Here is a 12,421-nt window from a genome sequence, read left to right on the forward strand (position 1 = left end):
GACTACTTAACTTCCAAAGTGGAGCACATTCTGACCCTCTTCCCTTTTGCAGAGATCTCCATTCTTGGAGACTTCAATGTTCACCACCAGCTTTGGCTTTCCTCTCCCTTCACTGACCATCCTGGTGAACTAGCCTTCAACTTTGCTATCCTCCATGATCTAGAGCAATTGGTGCAACACCCTACTTGTATTCCTGACCGTCTTGGAGATATGCCCAACATTCTTGACCTTTTCCTGACCTCTAATTCTTCTGTTTATGCTGTCACCCTTCCTTCTCCATTGGGCTCCTCCGATCACAATCTCATATCTGTATCTTGTCCTATCGCTCCAATCCCTCCTCAGGATCTCCCTAAGCGAAGGTGCTTCTGGAGTTTTGCCTCTGCTAGTTAGGGGGACCTGAGGAGGTATTTTGCTGATTTTCCTTGGAATGACTACTGCTTCCGTGTCAGAGATCCATCTTTGTGTGCTGAGCGCATAACAGAGGTGATAGTGTCTTGCTTGTACCTTGTCTAGTCAAACTCTTTCACCTCTGTCTGTCAACATCTACCTTTCCTTCTTCCTGGAAGTTTGCCTACATTCAGCCTGTTTCTAAAAAGGGTGACCATTCTAATCCCACAAACTACCGTCCTATTGCTTTAATTTCCTGCCTATCTTAAGATTCTTAAACATCTATCACTTCACAACCTTCTATCTGATTGCCAGTATGGGTTCCGTCAAGGCCGCTCTACTGGTGATCTTCTGGCTTTCCTTACTGAGTCTTGGTCATCCTCTTTTAGAGATTTTGGTGAAACTTTTGCTGTTGCCTTGGACATATCAAAAGCTTTTGATAGAATCTGGCACAAAGCTTTGATTTCCAAACTACCCTCCTATGGCTTCTATCCTTCTCTCTCTAACTTCATCTCAAGTTTCCTTTCTGACCGCTCTATTGCTGCTGTGGTAGACGGTCACTGTTCCTTTTTCTAAATCTATTAACAGTGGTGTTCCTCAGGGTTCTGTCCTGTCATCCACTCTCTTCTCATTATTCATTAATGATCTTCTAAACCAAACTTCTTGTAATATCCACTCATACGCTGATGATACCACCCTACACTTTTCCACGTCTTTTCACAGACGTCCAACCCTTCAGGAGATAAACATTTCATGCAGAGAAGCCACAGAACGCTTGGCTTCTGATCTTTCTAAAATTTCCGACTGGGGCAGAGCAAACTTGGTATTGTTCAATGCCTCAAAAACTCAATTCCTCCATCTATCAACTTGACACAACCTTCCAGACAATTATCCCCTCTTCTTCAATGACACTCAATTGTCCCCCTCTTCTACACTGAACATCCTTGGTCTGTCCTTTACTTATAATCTGAACTGGAAACTTCATATCTCATCTCTAGCTAAAACAGCTTCTATGAAGTTAGGCGTTCTGAGACGTCTCCGCCAGTTTTTCTCAAACACCCAGCTGCTAACTCTGTACAAGGGCCTTATCTGTCCATGTATGGAGTATACTTCACATGTCTGGGGGGTTCCACTCATACTGCTCTTCTAGACAGAGTGCAATCAAAAGCTTTTCATCTCATCATCTCCTCTCCTCTAACTGACTGTCTTCAGCCTCTCTCTCACCGCCACAATGTTGCATCTCTAGCTGTCTTCTACTGCTATTTTCATGCTAACTGCTCTTCTGATCTTGCTAACTGCATGCCTTCCCTCCTCCCGCGGCCTTGCTGCACAAGACTTTCTTCTTTCTCTCGCCCCTATTCTGTCCACCTCTCTACCACAAGAGTTAACCAGTATTCTCAATCATTCATCCCTTTCTCTGGTAAATTCTGGAACTCCCTGCCTGCTTCTGTATTTCCACCTTCCTATGACTTGAATTCCTTCAAGAAGGAGGTTTCAAGACACTTATTCATCAATTTTTGACTACTGCTTTGACCCTTTTATGGGACTGGCATTTCAGTGGGCATTTTTTTTATTGGATTTTTGTTGCCCTAGGCCAGTGTCCCTCCTACATGAACTGTTTACTTCCTGAAGGGTTGGATGTCTATGAAAAGACCTGGAAAAGTACAGGGTGGTATTATCAGCGTAGGAGTGGATAGGACAAGAAGTTTGGTTTAGAAGATCATTGATGAATAATAGGAAGAGAGTAGATGACAGGACAGAACCCTGAGGAACACCACTGTTAATAGATTTAGGAAAGGACAGTGACTTTTTACCACAGCAACAATAGAACAGTCAGAAAAGAGACTTGAGATGAAGTTACGGAGAAAAGGATAGAAGCCATATGTGGGTAGTTTGGAAATCAAAGCCTTGTGGCAGACTCTATCAAAAGCTTTTGATATGTCTAAGGCAACAGCAAAAGTTTCATCAAAATCCCTAAAAGAGGATGATCAAGACTCAATAAGGAAAGCCAAAAGATCACCAGTAGAACAGCCTTGACAGAACCCATACTGGCAATTAGATAGAAGGTTGTGAAGTGATAGATGTTTCAGAATCTCATTGTTGAGGATAGATTCAAAACTTTAGAAAGGCAAGAAATTAAAGCAATAGGACTGTAGTTTGAGGGATTAGAATGGTCATCCTTTTTAGGGAGAGGCTGAATGTAGGCAAACTTTCTGCAAGAAGGAAGGGTAGATGTTGATAGACAGAGTTGAAAGAATTTGACTAGGTAAGGTGCAAGCACAGAGGCAGTTTCACTGAACAATAGGAGGGAGTCCATCACATCCATAAGCCTTCCAAGGGTTTAGGCCAATGAGACCATAGTAAACATCACTGCAAAGGATTTTAATGATGGGTAGAATGAAGTAGTCAGAGGGTGGAGGAGAGGGGGGAACAAGCTCTGAATCATCCAAGGTAAAGTTTTTAGCAAAGGTTTGAGTGAAGAGTTCAGCTTTAGAAATAGATTAGATGGCAGTGGTGCCATCAGCTCGAAATAAAGGAGGGAAAGATGAAGAAGCAAAGTTATTGGAGATGTTTTTGGCGAGGGGCCAGAAGTCATAAGAGGAGTTAGATCTTGACAGATTTTGACACTTGCTGTTAATGGAGAACAGACACTTGTTTAGATCATGGTGATACAGGTTGGTCCAGTTGGACAAAGCCTGTGTTAACTTGTGCTTTACAGGAAATGAACAGGTCAGACTTGATTATATTTACACTGTTTATGTATATGTACATATAAAGAACTTATTTGTCAATATGATATAGAACTAAATTTTGATATGTAAAAAAAAAAAAAAAAAAAAAAAAAAAAAAAAGGCCTTTTTTGTTTTTGTTTTTATTTTTATTTATTTTTATTTTTTTTATTGGGGGTGAGTTTTTTAATGCCAACCCTCCTCATGGCCTCATACTACACTTCAGGAACCCTGTCACTGGTTTACCTCTGTTGCTTCATTATGAGACTGCTCCCTACTTCACAGCTACTCTAATCCTGAGACTACAGCAGATGCAGGGTACTTCCTATAGAGTGTCCCACACTCCAACTATGTCCATACACTAATGGGCACCACACCCCCTCCCAGAGTTGACAAGACCGCATCATTTTCATACACTCACCACTGTTACTCTCCATTCACTTCTTCACACACAACTGCTTTCTTGCCTTGACAAGTCTGTATACACTTATGTTTATATAAAAAAGAAATATTTACTCACCCTCTCTAGTTCTGCAACCTTTTGCATGCGTCCATCCAACTCTCTCCGGATAGCTGCAGCTTGTTCATCTTGGCTGTCCAGCTGGTAATATAAACAAGGATAGTCAAAGGTAAGAAGGCAATGAAAAATAGAACACCAACCTAATTTTCTGCCATCTCACTTTGACTTTACTCTTAGACCTCATACCTAACTCCTCTAACTATTGAAAATTCTTCAGCTATTTAACTTTCAAAGTGGAGCACATCCTGATTCACTTCCCTTTTGTGAAGATATCCATTCTTGGAGATCTCAGTGTTCACCACCAGCTTTGGTTATCACCTCCCTTCACTGACCAATCAAGTGAGCTTATGTTAAACTTTGCTATCCTTCATGAGCTAAAGCAATTAGTGTAACACCCTCTCCATCTTGAAGATATGACCAACATTCTCGATCTTTTCCTAACATCTAATTTTGTTACTGTCTTCTCTTTTGGGCTCCTCCTATCTTAACTTCATATTTGTACCTTGCCCTGTCACTCCAAATCCTCTTCGAGATCCTCCAGAGCAAAGGTGCCTCTGATGTTTTGCCTCCATTAATGAGAGAGACCTGAAGAGGCATTATTGTGATTTACGACTGAATAATTACTGCTTCCATGTAAGGGAACCATCTCTGTATTCCTGAGTCAAGTATACATGACTAATTCATCTCCATGTTGTTAATAAAGTCTGGTTTGGCATAAATATAGAATTATAAAATTCAAATACATTTTTTTTTTAGTTCAGGACAATAGTATATAAATAAAAATAAAAACTAAGAAACCAAGTGATGGGTAAGATGGCCCCACCAGCACAGCAGCAACAGCCAGACTTGGAAACTAGACTAACAGAATCCAGATATCATATATAGAGGCAGGGCAAACTAAGAACTGAGGAACATATGAGCATAAAAAAAAAATGGGGAGAACACAATCAAATATACCAACACCATTTATCTAATTTCAAAAGGAAAACCATATAAGCTATAACTCTCACATTCTCTACATAATTACCTATTCAAAGGAGGATTGGTGTTGCTATTTTTGCTCCAATATACATGTTTGTCATCAAAACCTAACTTTTCTGTTTATGATCTTAAAAATAACTATTATTGATTCATGCTATATCAGAACATATATACTTCAAACAGGAATGAATAATTTCTAAAATATTTTCCACAACATATTTTGTCTAACATGGATTACTTGAGAAGTTTTTTCATGTATTATTCAGCTGATCACAAAATACATAGTTAAATCACATAGTAAATGATAGAGTAGGGAAGTACAAAGTGCCCACCTGAAGTGCATTGAACAGCAGCTGGTGCTCAAATTTCTTGATGCCTAAGATTTGCTGAAACATGTCAAAGAGTTGCTCTTTAGGCATAATGAGCTCACTGTTGAGCGGTTGCTGCATCCGACCTGGCCTCTTGCTGTCTTCTTCACCTGCTGAATCAAGAATAATCTAATCAATCCTTTGAACTAAAGCAGTGTGTGACTGAACAGCAGAAGAAAGGAATTCTGAAATTTTATCCAGTAACTGAAAACATACAAAGTTGAATGACAACACTGGAGGCAGGTTATTTTTAGGTAACAGTAACATGATTCTGAAGCCACGCAGGGTACTCATCACCAGCCAGTATTAACTTTGCTTCATTACACAATCAACCAGTATTAACTTTGCTTCATTACACAATCTCAGTGTTCTGTATTACTGCCCAAGACAAAACATTTTGTAGGGACAATGAAAATAGCCTCTCCCTGGACATGAAGGCAGAAACCTGTGGCACCACCTCAGTTTTAACAGAGGTGGATGTCAGTGTAGAAGGCAAGTCAAACAAAAATTGTCACTAAAGCAACAAGATCACATATATTGATGTTGATAAATTGAGGTAGAAGAGCTTCAAATTGATATATTGTTGCAAAATGGATAACAAGAGAAATTACCAGTATAGCTTGGATGATGACTCATTATGAATAACAATGACTATGGGTAATATCTAAGTGCTTAAAATGTCAAATGGAATGAAAATCAAACACTGATTAGAGCTGCAAAATATACTGGAAGTATCTAGGCATATGAACAAAAGTTAATCATTAGCACTGATAAACAATGTAATTTAGAAGACCAAAGCAATATGAAAAAATAACTAGGTCACACAAATCAAGACTGGATAGAGCAAGTAGCCAAAAAGGTGTGCAAGATGGGAGATATCAATGCTTCCTGATAAAGTGATCCTATCATCACCCAATGGAGATATTTGTGCAAGGGAGAGAAATTAAAGCACATAACCAAGAAATGTACATCTAAAACTACATAGATCCTTAAAGGAAGAATATGAATATCAAAAGTTAAGAAGAAAAATCAATTTATCTACTGCAAAAAATGAGAATAATAATTAAAAAATAGAAACTATAGATATAACACATATCGAGCATAAATATTCATAATCATCAGAAATTAGAGGAGAGGGATGGCTTGACTTTACTTATGAAGAAACACAAGAAGTGAAAGCAGATGCTTAGTCACAGTTTTTGTGATCATCACAGGGAGCAAACCTTCCACCACCAACAAGTTTTGTTGTGACAAAACACTTTTGTGTCTTTATATTATTACTATACTTCTTAATGTCTCTTCTACAGTTAACTTTCTTCAACTTCTTATTGTGTCCCCTTGTACTCTGTGTCTAGATTTATAAAACCTTCTTTGTCCACATTTTCCATACCATTTTATCATTCTATAAATGTTTATTAAATCTCCTCTCTCTCTCTCTCTCTCTCTCTCTCTCTCTCTCTCTCTCTCTCTCTCTCTCTCTCTCTCTCTCTCTCTCTCCTATTTTCAAGAGTAGGAATTTCCAGCATTCTTAATCCCTCTTCATAGGTCGACTTACTCAACTCAGGAACCATCTTAGTGACTGCTCTTTGTACTCTTTCTAATTTTATAATATTCCTCTTTGTATGAGGAGACCACACCACTGCCATATATTCCAATCTTGGTCTTATCATGGAAATCAACAACTTTTTTAATAATTTCTTTATCCAAATATGAGAATGCCATTCTTAATCTTTTTAACAAATTCATCGTCTCTCCAGTAATTTTATCAATGTGTCTGTCCAGAGTCAAATTTTCAGTAACTGTTACTCCCAAATCCACTTCCTCTTTTGACTTCTTTAACTTCACACCATCCATCTCATAATGATATTGTATTCTTTTCTTACTCTTACTAAACTCCATTACTTTACATTTACTTAAACTGAATTCCATTTACCAAGATTTACTCCATCTATTTATCTTATTTAAATCATCTTGCAGTACTATACAGTCATTTACATTTTCTACCCTTCTCATCAGCTTAGCATCATCTGCAAATAAGTTCATATAACTAACTATTTCTTCATTTTATGTCATTCACATATATTACAAACATTATCAGTCCCAATACTGACCCTTATGGGACACCAACAGTTACTTTCAGCCAAGATGAATTTTGGTCTTGTATTACAGTTCTCATCTCTCTATCATCCAGATAATCCTTCATCCACTCCAACAGTCTTCCTCCAGTTTCTTCATAATTTTTTATCTTCCATAGCAATCTTCGGTGTGGTACTTTGTCAAATGCCTTCTTCAAGTCTAAGTAGACACCATCCACCCACCTGTCTCTCTCCTGCACAATATTGACTATCCTAGTCAAGGACACTGATCTATAATTTAGTGGATTTTCCTTATTTCCTCCTTTATATATTGATGTAATATTTGGTCTCTTCCAATCTTTTGGTACTCTTCCTTGTGATGGTGATGTCACTGCTAGACTGTGAATTTTATCAGCCAGTTGTTCTTTACATTCCTTCAATATCCAGTTTGATACTCCATCTGGACCAGTTGCTTTATTTATTTCAAGTTCTTCCATCATCTTAAGTATTTCTTCATAACTGACTGGGACTGTACTTAGTATATTCCTCACCAACTTATCCCTTCCAGCATCAAACTTCCCTTTCCACAGTAAACACTGATCTGAAACTATTGTTCATAACCTCTGCCATGTCCTGTGCATCATCATAGATTTTTCCTTCAACATTCAATCTTGATACACCTTCCTTCTTTTTCATCTTCCCATTAATATAATAATTATATTAATGGGAAGATGAAAAAGAAGGAAGGTAGATATTATCTACAGAATAGTTTGGGTCAATTTATACAATTATCTAATATATCTCTTTCATAGTTTCTTCTCTCCATTCTTACTATCTCAATGTACTTGCTTTTAGCATCAATATATTCCTCCTATCTGCTCTCAGTTTTCCTCTTCTTCCATCTATCCCAAGCATTTGTGTGTGTGTGTGTGTGTGTGTGTGTGTGTGTGTGTGTGTGTGTGTGTGTGTGTGTGTGTGTGTGTGTATTTACCTAGTTGTATTGTACAGGATATGAACCAAAGCTCATTTTGTCTTGTCTCCATAACCATATTTATCTTGTTTCCCATTAAACATGTGTACACTGTTTGCCACAACCACCTCTTCCTTCAAATCATTCCAGGTTTCAATAGTTCTACACCAGAAGCTGCATTTCTTGATGTCATATGAACAGCCACTCTTCTTTATTTTCTTCCCATGCCCCCTCATCAATCTCTCTCCCTCCTCCATCTGTGGTATCAAGTAATTTTTGTCTATTCTTTCTATATTGTTTACTAATTTGTACATTGTTATCAGGCCTTCTTTTTCTCTTCTCTCTTGCAGTGTTAGTAAACTCATCTCTTGAAGTCTTTCTTCATGGTTTAAGTCTTTCAATTCTAGTACCATCTTTGTTGCTATCCTCTGTATTCTTTCCAGTTTCCATATATCTTTTTATCTCTGTGGAGCCCAAACTACTACTGCATATTCCAGTTTAGGACATATGCTTGTTATAATTTTCTTCATCATTTATTTATCTAAATAGTTAAACACCACATTAATGTTTGTTAACAAGCTGTATGTAGAGCCGAATATAATCTTTATTTGTCTTTCAGGTGATAGTGTGCTGTGGATCATTACTCCTAAATCTTTTTCTTCATTACTTTTTGTTATTATTTCTCCTCCCATTTTGTACTTCCATGAAGGTCTCTTTTTACTTTTCCTATTTCCAACACATGGCATTTTCTGTATTAAATTCTAGTTTCCATCTTTGGCTCCATGCATGTATCTTGTCAATATCCTTTTGTAACTCCTTGCAGTCATTTTCATCCTTTATTTTTTTCACTACTTTTGCATCATCAGCCAACAAGTTTATATAACTATTTAGATCCTCTGTCATATGATTTACATATATTTGAAACATAATAGGTGCCAACGCAGATCTTGCAGTACCCCACTTGTCACTTTCCACCAAGTTGAATTAGTGTCTCTGATTATTGTTCTCATTTTCCTCCCTTGTGGGGAGCTTTATTGAATGCTTATCTGAGATCCAGGTATACTACATCAACCCATCCATCCTTTTCTTGCACTCTCATATAGAAACTCAGAAGATTTGTGACACAGGATATCCCTTTCCTGAATCCAAATTGCTTTTCTGTAAATATTGTTTCATCTTTTAGATATTCCACTCATCTGTCTTTAATTACTATTTCGCAAGCCTGCTTACAATACTTGTTAGTGACACCAGTCTACAATTTAATGTTTCCATTTTATTTCTCCCCTTGTATATTGGCACTATGTTAGCTCTTTTCCATTCCCTTGGTACTTTTCCTTCTCTCAACAAGCTGTTAATTATATTCCATATGGGTTCTTCCATTTGTTCTCTGCATTATTTTAATATGTATGCATTTATTTGATCTGGTCTCATAGCTTTTCTAACATCCAGCTCTTCCAACAGCCTCTTGATTTGTTGTCTCTTTACTTGTATCTCCTGTATTCCTTCATTCTGTGATGCCACTTTTGGTGCCACAAATTTGATTTCCTTTGTAAATAGAGACTGAAAGCTCTCATTCATTAGTTCAGTCATCTCTTCAGTGGTTCCATAAATTCTCCCTTCCCTTTTTAACTTGTTTATGCCATCCTTATGCTTCATTTTCCTGTTTATGTATCTGTAGAAGTTTGGATCCTTCCTTACATTTTCCTACTATTTTCCTACTATTTTTCCTACTATGTCACTTTCAAAGTTTCTTTCTTCTTCTCTTCTTACTACTACTTACTTCTTCTTTTTCTATAGTATATTCATTCCTTGCCTTTCTGTATTCTTCTCTAGCACAGTGGAACCTTGGTTACCGAACATCTCCCTTTTCGAACAAAAATCTTAACTCATAATTGCTTCAGTTGCCGTACCATAATTTGGTTTTAGAACAAAATAACTTGATTTCAAATACTACATGACGTAGCAAAAGCAGCCATATATTACTAATTTATAGTTTCTATAAAAATTTCTTTCATTTTTATATATTTGGAGGAGAGACACAGAGGGTAAGACAGTAAATCAATCTTTGAAGTAAGTTAAATGTGATCCTGTTGAAGATGTTGAAGAACCTTGATGTAAACAAACAAGGTTCTGCACTCTGGAGTTATCCTGAGCCTCCTGTGGCTCTCTCTATGACCCACAATGCCAGAAGTACTGCACAACTGCATTTTCCCAGTAGCTTTTTCCAGCAGCAAGATGTTTAAGTGTTATGATCACCTTAATTTTGGTGGTAAATGGGTTGCTCTTCTCTGTGTCACTCTGTAAGGCTTTCCTCACTAGATCAGTGACAAAGACCTGCATGGTCTAAACAATATCTTTTGATGAATTCTATGTCATTAAGTTTATTCAATACATCCTTTCTGGAGAGAAAAAAAAAATCCTAAATTGGAGATGTGGAGCAGCCATCTTAGCAGTGGGAGTGTTGATCATTACCCGCTAAGACATGGTGGATGGGTGTCTGAAAACGGATGAATCTATTTTACAATGATTCCTATGGGGAAAATAATTTCGGTTTTTTAACATTTCAGATTTCGAACTGGATTCAGGAATGAATTAAGTTCCAAAACCAAGGTTTCACTGTATTTCTGTTCACTTGTCTCATCATTTTCTTCCATGCCCTGTCCTTTTTCTCTTTTCCTTCTATACACCTGGCATTATACCATTCATGTTTCCCAATTTTCACTTTATAACTTGGCACAAACTGTTGCACCCCCCTCTCTATACTTGCTCAAAAATATCTCATATTTTCCTTGCACTACTATACCTTCAAATAGCTTTTTCCAGTTAACTTTTCCATAAAGTTTATTAAACTCTGAACTGTACTGTACTGTTCTTTCCTGTGCAACACTTTTCCTCCTGTGGTACTATTTCTATTATCACATGATCACTTCTTCCCATTGTGCTCAAACAATGTATACTTGGTTTACTTTCTGCAGTTTTTGTAAACATAAAGTCTAACTGTGATGGTTCTTCTTGTCCTCTGCATCTTGTAGGCTCGTTCACCTATTGTCTCATTATATTAATCATCATGGTTTGCATTAGTTCATTGCTCCATGACCCAACATTTTCTTTCACTTCCATTTCCTTCCAGTTAATTCCTGATGTGATGAAGTTGCCTACTAAGAGCACTTTGTTACTTTTCTTTATCATTTCCTTTATAATATTTTTTGTTTCTAGTTTCATACTTTTAAATTTATTGATCTCCCATGCATTAGTTTTTTGTGGTATGTAAGTCACAATAATTTTCCTTTTTCACTTCCTTTGATCTTAATCACAACACTCAATGTTTTCACCATTCCATCACCATATTCTACTTCCTCAACAACAATATCCTCTTTTACCAATATCATCACTCCTACTCCCTTTCCTTTTCTGTCTCTCCTACATGTGCTATATCCTTCCTTTGCAAATCCCAACTTTATTTCCTCTTTTAGTTTGGTTTCTGTTAAACATACTACATCTGGTTTATTGTTCTTTAACTAGTCTTTTAAGTTCCAATAGGTTCAACAACAAAACATTACTCCTACTCCCTTTCCTTTTCTGTCTCTCCTACATGTGCTATATCCTTCCTTTGCAAATCCCAACTTTATTTCCTCTTTTAGTTTAGTTTCTGTTAAACATACTATATCTGGTTTATTGTTCTTAAAGTAGTCTTTAAGTTCCAATTGGATTGACACCAAAAGATCTAAATTAGTATACATAATCTTTAAACTTCTGCTTGGTGACCTTGCATGGCATTTTTGTGCCACCATTTCCTCACTTTCATGTCTACAATGTTCCAGCTGAATCTTCTTGCTTGTTCCTGTGTTCTCTCCTCATTTTTTGACTGGGTCTCTACTCTCAGTTCTTTCAGTTTACTTCTCTCTTTTTCATTCATGTCTCTTTTTATCTATGTTTCCTTCATTCCCTCTACTTTTGCCAATTTTCCTGTTCTTTGCAAGAAATGTTCTGCTGCTGTTTGTAACATGAATCTTATTTTTCATTGGCCTTGTTCCATTTTCGTCATACTTTTCAATCCTGTACGTGTGTGTGTATTTACCTAGTTGTATTTACCTAGTTGTATTGTACTGGGCACAAGCCAAAGCTCATTTTGTCCTGTCTCCATAACCATATTTATCCAGATTCTCTTTAAACATGTGTACAATGTTTGCCACAAACAGAGAGAGAGAGAGAGAGAGAGAGAGAGAGAGAGAGAGAGAGAGAGAGAGAGAGAGAGAGAGAGAGAGAGAGAGAGAGAGAGAGAGAGAGAGAGAGAGAGAGAGAGATTGGCTGAAGGTGGAAGAACATATCCTTTGAAATTCAAGCACGCCACAGTGCATAAGATAAGGAACAAACTGGGGAAAAAGAAAAGC

General features: G+C 37.2%; 1 protein-coding gene across 3 annotated transcripts in view; it reads right to left on the reverse strand.

Moving 5' to 3' along the window:
* Positions 1–12,421, reverse strand: part of LOC135097705 (calcium-dependent secretion activator-like) — a 228,904-nt gene that overhangs the window by 94,951 nt on the left and 121,532 nt on the right. For 2 of the 3 annotated variants that reach the window (XM_063999692.1, XM_063999691.1), the window contains exons 6-7: positions 4,950–5,098; positions 3,637–3,717 (exon numbers count right to left, since the gene is read on the reverse strand). In XM_063999692.1, coding sequence (XP_063855762.1) covers positions 3,637–3,717; positions 4,950–5,098 — 230 coding nt within the window. The remainder of the gene's footprint in view (positions 1–3,636; positions 3,718–4,949; positions 5,099–12,421) is intronic. The other variant, XM_063999690.1, reaches the window with a different exon arrangement.

This window comes from Scylla paramamosain, unplaced genomic scaffold (assembly GCF_035594125.1).
Source record: "Scylla paramamosain isolate STU-SP2022 unplaced genomic scaffold, ASM3559412v1 Contig29, whole genome shotgun sequence".
NCBI classification, from domain to species: domain Eukaryota; kingdom Metazoa; phylum Arthropoda; class Malacostraca; order Decapoda; family Portunidae; genus Scylla; species Scylla paramamosain.